Source organism: Cyanistes caeruleus, chromosome 12 (genome assembly GCF_971803275.1).
Source record: "Cyanistes caeruleus chromosome 12, bCyaCae1.hap1.1, whole genome shotgun sequence".
Lineage (NCBI taxonomy): Eukaryota > Metazoa > Chordata > Aves > Passeriformes > Paridae > Cyanistes > Cyanistes caeruleus.
The window spans coordinates 20,311,640-20,327,486 of record NC_141712.1 but is presented as its reverse complement, the minus strand read 5'-3'; the positions used below and the strand labels follow the sequence as shown (position 1 = coordinate 20,327,486).

Genomic DNA, 15,847 nt, shown 5'->3' with positions numbered 1-15,847 from the left:
AATCCAACTGGATATCCCATATAAATCCAGCTGGATATCCCATATAAATCCAACTGGATCCCCATATAAATCCAGCTGGATATCCCATATAAATCCAACTGGATATCCCATATAAATCCAACTGGATATCCCATATAAATCCAACTGGATGCCCCACATAAATCCCAGCTGGCGTTTGAGTCCTGTGGTGTCTCCAAATTCCTATAGGGACGATTGGTGGCCAACAGCATCCCAATACCACATCCCTGGGGTCCCTGGATGCATCCGGGGGTGGGCACATCCCACCCTGAAATATCCATCCCCATCAGGAAGGAGATGGGGATGCTCCGTGTAAATCCAGCTGGGGTTTGGGTACCCACAGGGACGATGGGGAATCAGCAATCCCAGAATCCCGTCACTGCGATCCCTGGATGCATCCTGGGACCACCCACATCCCAGCCCAAAACACCGAGGCCCAGCCATGAGGAAGATGAGGATGCTCCACACAAATCCAACCTGGAATGGGGATGATTGGTGGCCAACAGCATCCTGGAATCATCTCCCACAGTCCCTGGATGCATCCCACACCCCACCCCACAACACCTCCAAGCACAAGGGAGATGGGGATGCTCCAGATAAATCCAACCATGTAAAACCAGGGCTTTGGGGACCACGGTATCACCCAGTGCCCACGGGGACCATCCCAAAATCATGTCCTTGGATGCATCCCAACCCCACTGCAGCACCCCACTCCCCACCAACTGCGTGGGTTAAACGAACCACTGGGGGAAAAAGAAAGAAAAATCAAAAAAAAGGGGAGAAAAGGCAAAAAAAAAAAAGGGAGGGAGGGAGAGGGAGCGCGGAGCAGGAGCGGAGCGTCACTTGCCCGGGATTGCTGGGAGCCCTGCACAGTTATCACCGCACACAGCCTCCCTCGGCTGGCCTGATCTGTCTATTCTTCATTAAGCAAATACGCTGAAATGGAAATGAAAACATAATAGCTATTTGATTCTCGGCGAGATATTTTGCATATTGGTTCAGTGCTGATAGTGGAATTTCATCAACTCCCTTTTTTCATGCTTTAAAACTGAATTACTGAGGCTGGTTTTACAGAGAGGGGAAGAGCCAAAAAACGCTCCCTTCCAAGATACTCCGCTTCGACGATTAACTCTTCTCCCTCCCTCCTTCTCCCTCCTTTTTTTTTTTATTGATAACGAGCAAGGATTTTTTTTTTTTTTAAATTATTTTTCTTCCTTTTTTCCTCCAAAAAAAAAAAGAGAAGAAGAAAAAAAAGAAGATAGTGACTCTAAAAACTTGCAGGAAGCTGAGGCGATGTGCCCCTGTCACCAGGGCTGGGCCCAGGGTCGGCATTCCCAGGGAAACCCGGCGTTATCCAGGTAATGATTTGATCACTGCGCTCCAATTAAGGTTCTCCCAGCGCAGGAACAATAAAGCTTTTCTTGATTCTTTGTGCTTAGCTGGTAAATTAAATAAAAGGCAAAAGAATATAGGGAATCAAGGAGGAGGTGGGGGGGGGACTTTTCCAGGCTGCCAAGAGCGAGACCCTGGGCGCTCGGAGAGCCGGCACGGAGACAAGAGCAAAGTGATAAGAGGCCTTGATAACAGATAGAAAATAGCAACAGCCACAGACTTTCCCACCGGCTCTGGAGCAGGGAGGAGGAGGAGGAGGAGGAGGAAGAGGAGGAGGAGTTCCCGTGGTGGAAAGCAGGTCCTGGATCGGGAACACGTGCAGGCTGGTGGCAACCTGCCTTCGCCGGCTGGCGCTCGGTGCTGCTGTCAGGTCCAAGTGTTTATTTTTAAATACGAATTTAAATAAAATTTCCCATCCGACTCCTTCCAATTCCCATCCCTGGAAGCGTTCAAGGCCAGGTTGGATGAGGCTCGGAGCAACCTGGGCTCACTGGAATGTGTCCCTGCCCGTGGAGGGGGAGGAAGGAGATGAGCTTTAAGGTCCTTCCAACCCAAACCGTCCTGGCAATCCACAATCCTCATTTCTAAAAATAAAAATTCCTCCAAGCCCCAGTGGGCAGGGGATGAGTCCAAGGAAGGCTCCAAGAGCCAGGAAATGAGGGACAGAGCTGGGAGCCACCACATCCCAAACCTCTCCAGGCACCTCAAAGCTCAGCCTTGGCTCTGGGTGTCACTGGGGGGGACAGTGGGGACATCCCAGCTGTGCCAGGGCATCCTGGGGGATATTCCAGATCCACCAGGGAGGCAACATAATGGAGGATCCCTTCTACAGCCTTCCACCTCCTCCTCATCCCTGCGCTGGAACCATCCTCTTCCAATTAAAAAACCACAATTAATAATAACAATAATAATAATAACAACAATAACAACAACAACAATAATAATACTGATGATGATGATGAAAACCAACACAAAAGCAGGTGGGCAAGGCTCCAAACCAGGTTTTAGGATGCACAAAGCAACACCAGGATGCTCACCAACCACCTCATACTGGAAAAGCAGGAATTCCACTCAGGTATCACTTCCTCCCAGCCCCTAAATCACCTGATTTCCCCCTGAATTATGGAAAGAGCAAAAGGGATACAGGAACAGACCAGTATCCCTCAGGGAAAGATGCTCCTGGAGCCAGTCCCAGCTGCCCTTTTAGCCAAGGAGGTTTGGTGGGGTCTGGAGCGTCCAGGGTCCGGTGGCGGGGCTGTGCCGTGCCCGCCCCGCTGCCAGGAACACCCGGAGAACAACCCGGGCTGCAAATCCCGGTATCTGATGGGCCACCCGCCCGCTCTTCTCACCCAATTCCTCCCTGGGCCCTACCAATGTTTGTTTTACCAGCGACCTCGGCTGCTCCCGAGCCCGTTCCCTGCGGATGGGGAACGCCAAGCCGGGACAAACCAGGTTTCGGTAACGGGAGATCTCCCCTCGCTGATGCTGCGCTAAATTCCAATAGTCTGGGATCCAGTTTGGGAGGAAAAGGGGCTTTTTTGAGTACAAATCAGCCCTCTCCCCTATCAGCCTGGCTGCAGCATCCCAGGCAGGGCTCTTCCCATGGATATCTCCCCATGAAAGATCGGCCCCGTGCATGGAGCCGATAGCGGCTGGGGCCGGCCCCGGGGGGCTTTATCTCAAATTTGGGGCCCCTCTCCATCACCTCCAGATAAAACTCACCCTGACCCGGCCTGTGGAGCCCTGGGGGAAAAGGGCAAGGAAAAAAAAGAATGGTGGGAGAATTGGAAGGTGCAGGGGTGGGGGGGTTTATAACGTATTGATTAGAATTTGATATTAAATTATCACTGGTTTATCCAGCAGGTGGTAGGGATGCTGGGATCACTGATGGGGGGTATTTATAATCATTTATACCTTAAATTTATTGACTTATCACATTTCTGTATTTAGGCCTAATTTATCCAGGAGGGGAATAGGGGATAGAGGAACGGGGTGATGCTGTAATTCTTGATGGGGAGATGCTCCAACTGCTCATGAGGGGTTTTATAATGATTAATATTATTATATTTATAATCTATTAGGCCTAATTGATACCAGGAGGGGAACAGAGATGGGGGGGCATGGAGGGGGTAAGTGATGCTGCCATTGCTCCTGGGATGGTATTTACAACAATTGTTAAATTTATAATAATGATTACATTTATAGTAATGAGAACATTTATAATAATGATTACATTTATAATAATGATTATGTTTATAATATGGTTAAGCCTAGCTTTTCCAGGAGGGGAACAAAGGATAGAGAGGGAATGGAGGTGTTGGAAAGGCTGGGATTTCTCATGATGGGATGGGGAAGAGAACGGGGATGGGAATGGGAACAGGGATGGGAATGGGGATGGGGATGGGGACGTGGATGGGAACAAACGGGGATGGGGATGGGAATGGGAACAGGAACAGGGATTGGGATGCTCCAGTCACTGCTGGGGAGCTGCTCCATCCCAAGCGCCACAGCCTGGTCTGCTGCAAGGTTCCTGCCCTGGAACAAAACGAGCTTTAAGTTCCTTCCCAACCCAAATCATTGCAGGGTGAAATCCAGAAAGCCCCCCTGGGACGGAGCCCCCCGGAGCATCCCTGGGTGCTGTGGTGCCCCAGGGGAGCCCCCCAGGGAAGAGCAGAACCGGGGAGAGGCCGAGCCTGAGAAAAAGCAGCGCTGCTGATAGGGGAGGGATTGGTTTCAGCCGGAGCTGCTCGCGCTGCCAAGCCCAGGCGGGATCGCGGCGGGTGCAGTTACTGAACATTCATCACTGCCTGAACTCTGAAACTTTATCAGCAGCGAGCGGCGCCAGCGCCGGCCCCGGCTCCGATGGGCCGATAAACCACCGAGAGATTCCGGGAGATTGGGGCGCTCCGGGGGCCGCCATTCCCAATAGGAACGGCCGGCGGATCAACCGCGCGCGAGGGAGGGAAGAAATCCAGGGACAATGACAATGGAGTGACTTTAGGTTTCAGATGGGGTCGATAAGGGCCTGATAGATTTGGAGAGAGGAGAGAGTGGAATGGAGCCGTCCCTGGCGCAGCAGATGGATGGGATTGCTCCGGGAGAAGGGATGCGCTGAACGTGGGCCTGCCCGCCCGGCTGGAGAGCGCACGGAGCCGCCAGAGCCCGCTCAGAGCGCGGCAGGGAAACTGAGGCACCTGCTGAGACTGGGAGGGAAGGAGCAGTCCTTCCTGGGGGGCCTGGAGCTGTCTCCATCCAAACCCCATCCGAGAGCAGCTGGAGGTGTTTGTCTCCATGGTGATCCAGGATGTGGGCGCTTCGGGGGACACGCAACAACACGGCAAAGAAATTCCATCCGGGAAGATCAGGCTCCCTGATCCCTGCCAAAGGGTGGAACTGGGGGAAAGCCCCTCAGTCCGGATCCTTCCTCTCCCACCTGGAATAAAGACATTCCAGGCGGGAAGGGGCGGGGTGGGGATGCTCAGGCAGCACTGGGAGCACATCAGTAGCAGGTGACAGCGAGGACAGAGGTCAGGCTCTGGCCTAATCCAGAGACAAATTACCCCGGAGGTGCCGAGCTGGAGCCATCCCCCTCCCTGTGGGCAGCGGCTCCAGGTCCTGCCAGCTCCATCCCGCTCCTAAAAGCGATGAAAAGGGAACAGGGATGGCTTCCAGTGTCCACCCCAAGCCTTCCAATCTGTGACAGCCCTGGGTGAGGCCAGTCTGGAGGGATGGACACAAGGGAACATCAGCAAAGATGCTCTGGCTGGGATGTCCCTGCTGCTCCCAATCCCACAGGATGCCTGACCCCAGCTCCCAGAGCCATCCTGGAGCACTCCAGGGCAACAAACAGGAACTGTGGAGGCTCCAGGGGCAGGGAAGGACCCTCAGAGGGTCCAAGAGCAGCAGGCACCGATCCTGGCACATGCAGATCCCTGGGACAGCGCTGCTCCCAAAATCCTTCCCTGCCTTCCCAGCACCCCAACCCTCCTCTTCTTCCAACTCCAGGCCCTTCTCCTGCCCAGCTCCATGGACGCTGAGTTTGCTCCGTGTAAACGTGCCTGTGCTGCCTCTCTCTCTTTCTTTTTTCTAATTTTTTTTTTTTTTTTCCTGTTCTTGGCATTTTGGTGGAGCGAGATAAGAGCGAAAAACAACAGAGCTGCTCGGAGAGTGAAAAAGGGAGATAGATAACGCAGATACCGACTCCTACACAAAACAGTCCTGCCTTTATCTCTGCTTTTTATCACAGTTCCCCTAAAAAAAAAAAAATAAAGAGAGCAGCCCAACTGGAATGGGGCAGCACATTAAAAAATGAACTTTATACTGTTTGCTCTTTAGTTTTATATTTAGATGAAACAAACTCAGATGCTCGTGGTCGATACCTTTTTCCAAACAAAAAAGTCTGTGAGCTCTGTTTGCTCCAAGTGGGGATGAGTGAGGAAAGTCGAGGAGTTGAGTATGGATGGGGCAGTGGGATGAGGCTGCTCCAAATACCCAGGGCAGCAGGACCAGGGAGGCTCAGGCTGGAGGTGGATATGGAGATATGGATATATGGATATGGAGATGCTCCCCGAGCATCCCTGGGTCCTGCCAGCTTGGGGACAGATTCCAGCTGAGATGCCCCAGGTGTGGCACAGCTGGCAAAGCCCAAGGAGCAGGAACAGCATCTCCATCCCAGCACAGGGAGGTGGCTGGATGTGCCCTACACCCCACCCACGTGGCTCCCAAAAATCCTTTGTTTCCCCCCATTCCTGAGGGCACCTCACAGGGCTCTGCCTTCCTTGCTGGGAAGGGCATTTTGGAGCAGCACAAACCCAAACTCCCAGGGCACGGCCAGAAAGCGGGAAGGAAGGAAAAATAAAAAAAAAAATAATAAAAACGGACTGGAGGTTTTTCCCTCCCCTCGCACTCCCTTCCCTACCTTCTTTTTGAAAAACATAATTTATCTGTGTATTATCAAGAAATCCAGACACTTTAATCAGTGAGCTATGAAGTCAGTATTTCCATTCTTATCTAGCGGAGGAGTGGAAATGGAGAGCAGATAGGCAGCTCCGAGCCCGGCCGTGGTGGGGAATGTTAATGGCAGGAGCGGCGGAGCCATTGGCTACCGAGCTGCCGCTATCGCTGCCATTATCGGGCCCTTATCGCGGCAACCATCGCAGCGCAGTAATGGGGCCAGTTCAACTTTCCGCATTATCATAGGAGCTGCGAGTAGCATGAGAGGCCTCGGCTGGGAGACGGAGAAGAGAGCGAGCGGCCAAACTTCCCGGCGGAGCGGGGAGGGGAGGGGGAAAAGCGGTTTTGTCTCCCCGCCGTGCCCGGATGAGCTGGGGATGCTCTAGCCGCTGCTCCCGGTCTCGCGTTTGGGAAGGTCCCGGGTGTTGTCCTGGAGGAACATCTGCAAAGACCCCATCGAGCATCCCTAAAGCTCTGGGTGTTGACCCTAAGGCGCATTCCCAAACCCCAGGCATTGACCCAGAGAACAGCAGGCATCAATCTCATCGAGCATCCCAAAATCCTGGGTACCATCCCAAAACCCTGGGTACCATCCCAAAGCTTCAGGGACTGACCCTGCTGAGCATCCCCAAAGCCTCAGGCACACCCTTAAGGTGCATCCCCAAACTCCTTCAAGCATCCATAAATTCCTGGCCACTCACCCCAAAGCACATCCTTAAAGCCCCAGGCACCGAATCTGTTTGGCATCCCCGAAGTCCAGGGTGCCAAACATTCCCCAAATCCTGGGCACTGAGCCCATCCCTAAAGCAAGGGGTACTGACCTCACCAAACATCCCCAAACCCTGCGTTTGCATTCCCAAAACTGCAGGCACCATTCCTAAATATCCCCAAAATGTCCAGGCACTGACCCCACTGAACATCCCAAAATGTCCAGGCACTGACCCCACTGAACATCCCAAAATGTCCAGGCACTGACCCCACTGAACATCCCAAAATGTCCAGGCACTGACCCCACTGAGCATCCCAAAATGTCCAGGCACTGACCCCACTGAGCATCCCCAAAACACAGGTACCAATCCTAAATACTGCCAAAGCTCCAGGCACCGACCCCATCAAACACCCCAAAACCCCACACACTGAGCCCAAAATCTCCAGGCCTTGACCTCACTGAGCATTCCCAAAGCTCTGGGACACCGACCCCACCGAGCATCCCCAAGCCCTGGGCACTGACTCGGAGGCGCATCCCCAAATTCCGGGGTCACGCTCCCGGCCGGCCAAGGCCGAGGGAAAACAATGGATCTACATTTCATCAGATGAACAAATTAGAGGAGCACATTTCCTCCACGCGCTATCGAATGGGAGATGTCAAGAAAATATGTTGATGTGAGAAAGAGGAGATAAAGAATTATTTTGGAGGAAAAAAGCCGTGGAAGGCTCTTATCTGGAGTGACTCATAGGCACACACTCCTTAACCCCACTGCAGCCCAAGGTCAGCAGTTGCATTCCTTTCGGCATTTCAGCCCTTCCAAAAAAACATGTTGCTGCAGGAACAATGTGGAGCCTTTGCTGGGCAGCCATCGGAAGAGGGAACTGTATTACCCCCGAAACACTTGAACTTTCCTGATAAAAGGAGCAGCAGGACACAGCCCGGCCAAAAGCCCTGAGTCAGGCAGCAAAAGCAGTCATGGGATGTGGCGCAGAAAAAAAATAGATGTTGGCCTCCTGCTCCCATTCCCGCTCCTCTCCAAAGCGGGGGAGCTGATTTCTTGGCCCCACAAGGAGAAAAATCCATGCCCTCAGCATGGAGCAGAGGTGGAGCTCGGTGCAGGGCTGGCACAGAGGCCTTTTCCAATTTATCTTCTTAAATGCTGGATTCCGAGAAGCTCCAGGTTCCTCGCTCTGGCCGTGGCCCCATTGCTCACATCCCTCTCTCCGGGCAGCATCGACTCCCAGCCCTGGCTGTGCCTCTGTGGAAGGTCTGGGCTGGATTTCCCTCCACACCAACTCCCCATCCAGTGTTTTCCAAGGCGGATCATGTTGTTTTCTTTGCCGCAGGATGGACGGAACGCATGGAAAACATCCTCAAAACATCCTCTTCCTCTGGCCAGCACGGCTGCGTTTGACCCCAAATCCACCATCCCCAGCCCCGCTGCTCCCAGCTTGGGCAGCGCTGTCCTTTCCTTTCCCAGGTGTCCCCTCAGGGCTGGGAACACCCCAGGGCACGGAGATGCCCGCTTTGGGATGGATGCGGACACGGTGATGCCTTTGGGGTGCCGCCCCTCTCCAGGAACCTCGGATCACCTGTGCCGAGGCACTGCTTCCTTGCACAATTCCTGCAACACCCGTGGGGAAAGGATTGCTTTCTTCCCAAGCCCTGATTGCCGAGCTGGCCGCATCACAACTTGGCCAAAGGGAAAGCTGCAGCTTGCTAGGTGGCCTCGTGATTCACCATGGAAAATAAGACCTTGCCCAACCTCGCCACTTCGGATGCCGAGGTGTAAATCCTGGCTGGAGGTGGCTTCCCCAGGATGCCGGGGACAGTCCATCGCTGGGCTGGGCATGGGGGCATCTCCCGTGGGCAGAAGAGCAGCAGCAGACACAAAACCAACCCATCCCTGGCACCCACAGGCCCTGGAAGCAGCTGCCTGACAAAGCCTCTGGAGCCTCCTTTGCCAGTGCAGCTCCAGCGCCGCTTTCCCACCCCATGGCCCCGGCAGGGCCGTGCGCCGGGCTCTCGGCACAACTGGTTTGGCCATGGCCAGTCCAGCCCCAGCCCTCGCTCCCTGAGCATCCCCCTCATCCTCCCTGCCCTCTGCACGGTTGGGGATGGCCAGGAGGAGCCATCCTGGGACATGCCCCCAGCACGGTGCCACCAGGGCTCGCAGGGCTCCCTGGCATGGAGGGATGAAGTGGCCCACGGCTGTCACAGCAGGGCTGGTGGCACCGGCCACCAGCGCTATTTCTCCGTTACCCATGGTGAATGGATCTCCTGCTCCCAGCTGCCCCCTCGGCCATCAGCTGCCAGCCCTTCACCTGGAGCCTGCAGGGATGCTCACACCTGGAGCCTGGGGAAGAGGAGGGAAACTTCTCCCAGCATCACCTGAGGCATGTGCAGACCCTCCTACTGAGCAGGAACGTGGCTTGTGGGAAACACCTGGGGATGGCTGGGAGAGCTCTGCCAGGTGCATCCCACTGGTATCCAACCAGCATCCCACCAGTATCCCACGGGTCACTCACCCACCCCACCCGTGGGGACCACGATGTGTCCCCAGCCCTGGGAGCATCCCGAGGGGCCGGTGCCAGCCGGGATGGGCAGAGCCGCTGCGGGGGCAGCGGTGCCACAGGGCTTTGCCACCCTCACCCCTGCCAGCTCCAGGGAGCCGCTCGAATGCCACCGCGCCAGGGCTGGCAGAGGCCTCGGGGTGTTTGCACAAGAGGGGAGGGGTTGGCAGGCAGGCAGCGCCCGTGGGTGTAGCAGACATGTGGGACACGGGGATGCCACCCTCGGGATGCCAGGAGTGGGGTACAGGGGGGCTGCCAGGCTGAGGGAGCCCCGGGATGCGCAGAAAATTCCGGTTTTGGGAGCGGAGCTGGGAGGCTTTGCCGTCACCCGGCTGATCCCGGGAGCAAACCCTTCCCACCCCACGGAACACCTCCCCAAACACCCCCCGCCTACCCCGGCCCGGAGGCACGGATGGGGAAACTGAGGCACGGAGGTGGCGGGGATGGAAAAGTGCAGCTGCATCAGAGAGCAGGGGGAAAAACAAGCAGAAAAAAAAATTAAAATAAAAAAAAAAAGAAAAAAAAAAAAAAAAAAGCAGCCAGCAGAGGAGGTTGAAACAGAGTCACCTGAAAGGGAAGGAGCGACTCAGGGAGGGAAGGAGCGGGCAGGAGGCGTGCCGGGAGCATCCCACGCCACCGGCTCACCACGCCGCCGCTAAAAATAGACGCTGGGTTGGCCACTGTCATCTTTACAAGAAACGCAATTTTCCAAGCTCCCGGGAAGGACGGCTCCCACGGGCCGGCCACCCCCTGCCCGGCTCCGTGATCCCCTTCCCGGCATCGCCGCCGAGCCCACGCGGGACCGGGGAGCAGCCGAGCGTGCCGGAGGAAAGGAAAAAAAAATATCAAAAAAAAATAAAATAAAACCACCGAGCCCAACACACCCCATCGAGAGACGGCGGCTTGAGCAGCGCAGATCAGGCTCGTTATCTGACACCATCTAATAGCAATTAAAGAAAATCCACATGCAAAAATATGACGGTGTTTTCACACCCCCCCCTGCCCCCACCCCAGCCCGTGCGTTCGCTCGGCGGAGCAGAATGGGAGATAATCATCAAAAAAAGTCAAAGCTCTCATCAAACTAATGCAACATCTGCAGCCGATAACAGGAGCTGGGAGAGCTCGGCTTCTCAACCCAGCTCGTTTCACAGAGCACGTGGAGGGGGGCAAAACCACCTTGAGAAATAAAAACACACATGCAGCTGCCCCCCATCAGATAATTAAAGTGCCTGCGTTAATCACATTTGCAATGGAACAAATTGTTGGAGCCCTTTTGCCCCTCTTTGCTGTGTTTGTTGTTGTAGCGAATCCTGCTCCGGTCTGGTGGGGAGAGATAAGTGGTCCTTATCAACCCTGGCAATCTCTATCAGGATGGAGATCGGGGCTTGGCGTTTATCAGGAGCTCAGATCTACTGTAGCTGAGCGCAGAATAAAAAGGGAAAAGGAAAAAAAAAAAAAAAACCAAACCCAAAAAAAAACTCCCACACCATAAAAAGAAAAAATAATAACCACCAACAGGCCCCTGCAACTATGACAAAACATTCGCTTCCAGCTCGCTTAGGGACAACAAAAAAATATATAAAATAATAAAAAAAATATCTGTATTAAAAGAAGAAAGGAGGGGGAGGCACATCAGCGCGATGAGATCAATCTCCCGTTTATCAGGTTCCCCCATCGCAGGACCCGGCGCTGCGAAAGCACCGGCAGCTGCCAGAGCCTCGCTCATCAGCTGGGCGCTTCCCATGTTTGAAGTTAATAAATATAACAGGCTATCTGGGTTGGAGATCAGCTCCTGCTCCCTATCAGCCCCTCACATCTATCTACCAGCAGAACAAAAGACAGACACACACACAAAAAAAAAAAAATAAAAATTGTAAAAAATAAAAAAGACGGGGAAAAAAATAAACCGCCCCATAAAGCAGCAGCAGCTGCAGGGAGGCTGGTGCTAGAGGCAGGGATGGAAAGAAACTGTCCTCTGCGGGCAGGAACCCCCAAAAATGAAAAGGAGAGATGCTCGGGGTGTTTTCTCCGCTATCAAAAGCCACCATCGCGATGCAATCGGTTTTCAAAGCCTCCCCAGCGCCGCTGCCGGGGGGGGTCGGAGGGAGGAGCGGCACCCACGGCCCCTCCAGCCCCAGCCCGGAGAAGAGGAAGGTTAAAGCAGCTGGTTAAATATAGTCCGGTGTCTGATGTTTGTCTTATCTGTGCTGGCGATCGCCCGCTCTCCCGGCGATCTCCCCGCGAGCCTTAATCTGCGCCTCGCATCGGGCTTCAAAAAAACAACAAAAAAACCCCAAAAAACAACAAAACCCCAACCCCACAAGAGAAGGCGAAGCCGGAGCGAGAACATCGCGTCACCCAGGAAAATAAAATCAGCAGATAGCAATCTGGAGGAGGTTTTTAATGCTCCAGCCGAGATGATAAGGAGGATAGACTTTGTGGAAACAGGTCCGGTCTGTACATGAGAGGAGTCTGGTTACCGGAGCCCTGATTCATGCATACCTTCCTTCCCTGATGGAGCAGCGGCAGGGCGCTCTCGCCACCTCTAATGACTGTTTTCATGTTGACACATACAGGAAGGCTTCCAAGCTCTCAGCTTTTAATCAGTTTTGGCCATCGCCGGCGGCCTGAGATCAGCCTCCCACTTTTATCGTTTCTTCACATCTCTGCAGAAAAGCAGCAGAGGAAGGAGATACGAGGAGCCGCCGCCGCCCGGCCGAGCTGCCACGGCCTCGTCCTGCCCCAGTTTGGCCCAGTTTGGCCCGAAAAGTCCATTCTGGTGGGTGCTGGGATCGGGCATCCCAGCGGCAGCGAGGTTCCGTCATTCCAGCGCTACCGCTCCGCTCCCGGATGAACGAGCTGGAGTTACCCAGGCACCGCTCGCAGGGCTTTTTTTTTGCCGAAATAAAGCCGCGGAAGTTGGATAAAGCCAAAGGAGAAAAGTATCCCGAAAAAAAAAAAAAAATAAGAGAGAGGCAGCTGGGACTATTTTTAACTCTCCCCGGGTAAAAGTCTAGCTGAGCGTTATCACCACAGCAATCACCCCAGGCAGGGAAACAGGTAGGTGCAACTCAGCCTTGCAATTATTTCAGGAGAAAGATAAAGGTAGATTATCACATGGTGGCCAGCCTTCCCTATCCTCCCATCTCCCTCTTATCACCAGCTTCCATCGACTCGAGGGGGAAAGAAAAACACACACACACACACACACACACCGGGGAGGAAGGAGAAAAGCCAAGCTGAGCCCGGCACCGAAAAACTTCCAGCACTTTGCAGGATTTCTGTGCCTTGCTGGTACATCCTCGCTGGAGCAAAACAAGAGCCCGGCTGGATCGTGGGCAGCGCGACCCTCTGGAATCACCGTTCCACAGGGAGGGACAGGGATGTGGCCAAAGTCCCGTGGGTTCCTTATGGCCACGTCCAGCCTGGGCTGGGATGCAAAGCGGGACTTGGGGGGGGAACTGGGCAGGGCGGAGGGACAAGGACAGCGCGGCCGGTGGGGACGGTGGCACACGGGGACGGTGGCACACGGGGACGGTGGCACACGGGGACGGTGGCACGGCGGGTCCAGCGGCGAATGGGGGTCCCCATGCGGGATGGGGAGCCCCCGGCAGGGTCAGGGTGCTGTCCCCGCGGTGAGGAGCCCCCGGCAGGGCTGGGGTACCCCAGGGTGGATGGGAAGCCCCGGGAGGAGGTCGGAGACCCCCTGGCAGGGTGAGGGGCCCGTAGGCGCCGTGAGGAGCCCGAGGCGGGGCTGGCGGGGCCCGGCGGCGATGGGGAGCCCGGAGGAGGTTTGGGGAGCCCCGAGGGGGTTTGGGGAGCCCCGAGGGGGTTTGGGGAGCCCCGAGGGGGTTTGGGGAGCCCCTGGCCCCGGCTGCCGGCGCTGGATGGGAGGCAGGCGGGGGAGATAAGATCACAATTTCAGGCCGTCCCGACAGAGCGATGTTATCAGGACGGGACTTGCAGAACGGAATATTTTAAAGCCTTATCGGGGCCCCCATCGGGAGCCGGTACCGGAGCCACCGCGCTGGCGGGGGGGAGGCGGCGCGGGAGGGGGAGCGGCGGGGACAGAGACCAAGGCGGGCGAGCTGCCGGCAGCCGGAACGGGCACCCACGGCCGCCGTCCCGGGTGGGTCCCGGGTGTGTCCCGGGAGTACCGGGGGGACCGGGGGAGGGGGTACGGGAGCGCTGCCGACAAAAGGGTGGTACAAAAAAAAAAAAAAAATAGGGGGGAGGGGGGGGCGGTGCGTCCAGCACAGAACGGGAAAGAGGGTGCCGGTAGCGGCGACTCACGTTTGATCTGCCGGGGGTTGCTCTGTTTCCTCCTGGACATCGCTCGGCGAGGGGCGAGCCCGGCGCCCCGGCTGGCGGCTGGGCGGGCGGCAGGTGGGTGGCGGCGGGCGGGCCCCCGGCTGCTCGCATGCCCGCCCGCCCGCCCGCGGGGCCGGGGCCGGGGCCGGGGCCGGGCCGGGCCGGGCCGTGCTCGGCGGAGCGAAGCCGCCGCCGCCGCCGCCGCGGGATTTTCTCAATGGGCGCCGCGCCGGATCAAACCCGCCGAGCGCTCCGGGGGGCGGGGCCAACAGCGCCGCCGCGGCCGCCCATAGGCCCCCGCCCCCCGCAGGCCACGCCCACCGGATGGCGCGCGCGAAGGGGCGGCCCCGCAAAGGGGGCGGGGCTAACGGCGAAGGGGGCGTGGTCTCGGGGCTCATTCCCTGCGGGGGGCTCCGCGTCCCCCTCTCCCCCCCAGGGGTCACCAAATGTGTCCCCAAATGTGTCCCCAGCCCCACTCCGGGAGCCACGGAAGGCTCCGCCCTCTGCTTTGGGTCTCTGAGCCCACCCCGTTATTCGGACCCCTCTTTTGGGTTCCACATCTCATCATCATCGGCCCAAACCCTCCCTTTGGGGTTCTCAATCCTTGTTTGGGGTCCTCAATCCCTCGTTGGATTCCCCAAACTCCCCTTTGGGATCCCTTGTGACCTCTCTGGAAGCTCCTACAGTCACAGCATTCCCCCTGCTGGGACCTCAGTGCCCTCACCGGGTGTAAATTCACTTTTTGCAGAGCTCCAAAGCCTCTTATGTGGCCCCCCAAACCTTTCTGTGGGGTCCCCAGGGGCTCTCTTTTGGGTCCCTTAGGCCCCACTGATTTCCAGACGAATTGTCCCAAACCTCCCACTTGTGACTTCCATGGCCACCGTGACCCTGGCTCAGGGTGGGGGACAGCCCAGAACACCCTGGGGATGATGGAGGGGTCCTGGGGTCCCTCCTTGGCATCCTCCCAGCCGGGTGACCTGTGAGCATGAAAGCATTTTGGGGTGACATGTGGGTTAAGCAGGAGCCACTTAGATTTTGGATCCATGATGAAAAATAACAATTTCTCCCAAACCGGGCCTTGCCCATACTTGGTTTGGATCAGGGGGATTTGCCAGTGGGGATGGCTGGTGGTCCCCAAACCATGATGGGGTTTTTGGATCAATGGAGGAGGCTGGTGGGCTGTGGGGACACGGCACAGCTCGCTCATATCCCTTCTCCATCTATCCCCGGACACGGGATGTGCTTTTGTCCCCCCTTTTCTTTTTCTTCTTTTGAAGGGTTTTTAATTAACTTCCTGTTTCAATGGTGGGATAATGAGTTTTAAGCAGCACATGATTCCAGTAAAGAGGTCAAACCGGCAATGAGGATGTCAAAAGAAATTAAGTTAGGAATTAAGAAAAGATCCAGGGGCGAAAAAAAAAAAAAAAACCCTATGGAAGGAGGGAGATGCTGCTGAGGACAAGGCTCTGCTGGCCCCCCCTTGGCTGACCACCCCCCAAAACGATCCTGGCGGCGCCTTTCACCTCGAATGGCCTCGAATCGCCGCCTTCCTGGAGACCAAACCCCCCCGGGGGAGCAGCTCCGCTTCCAGAGCCTTTCCCTTCCTTCCCAGCCCCGCTTGGCCCGAGGAGCCCGGAGTGGCCTCTGCTCTGTGGCTCTGACTCCCTCGGGGGCTGCTGATGGGCAGCCAAAACCCACCCCGATTCTTTCGGGGGTCTCCAGCCTCCCTCCGCCTTGGCTCCAGGGATTTTGGGGCTGGGGGCGCCGCAGATCCAGCCGGTTCCACATCCTCGGATCCCCACGGGCACCGCGGCTCCCGTGGTATTCACCTGGCGTGTTTGCTTACGCCGAGATAATTAGACAACCATTTAATTAAACACAGCACCATTAA

The 15,847-nt window shown here is 56.1% G+C and overlaps 1 protein-coding gene across 1 annotated transcript in view; it reads right to left on the bottom strand.

Moving 5' to 3' along the window:
* ZFPM1 (zinc finger protein, FOG family member 1) overlaps window positions 1-14,043 on the bottom strand; it is a 35,105-nt gene extending 21,062 nt beyond the window's left edge. The window contains exon 1 of the mRNA XM_086847350.1: window positions 13,939-14,043. Coding sequence (XP_086703476.1) covers window positions 13,939-13,978 — 40 coding nt within the window. The 5' untranslated portion in view covers window positions 13,979-14,043. The remainder of the gene's footprint in view (window positions 1-13,938) is intronic.
* Window positions 14,044-15,847: the final 1,804 nt, after the last annotated feature.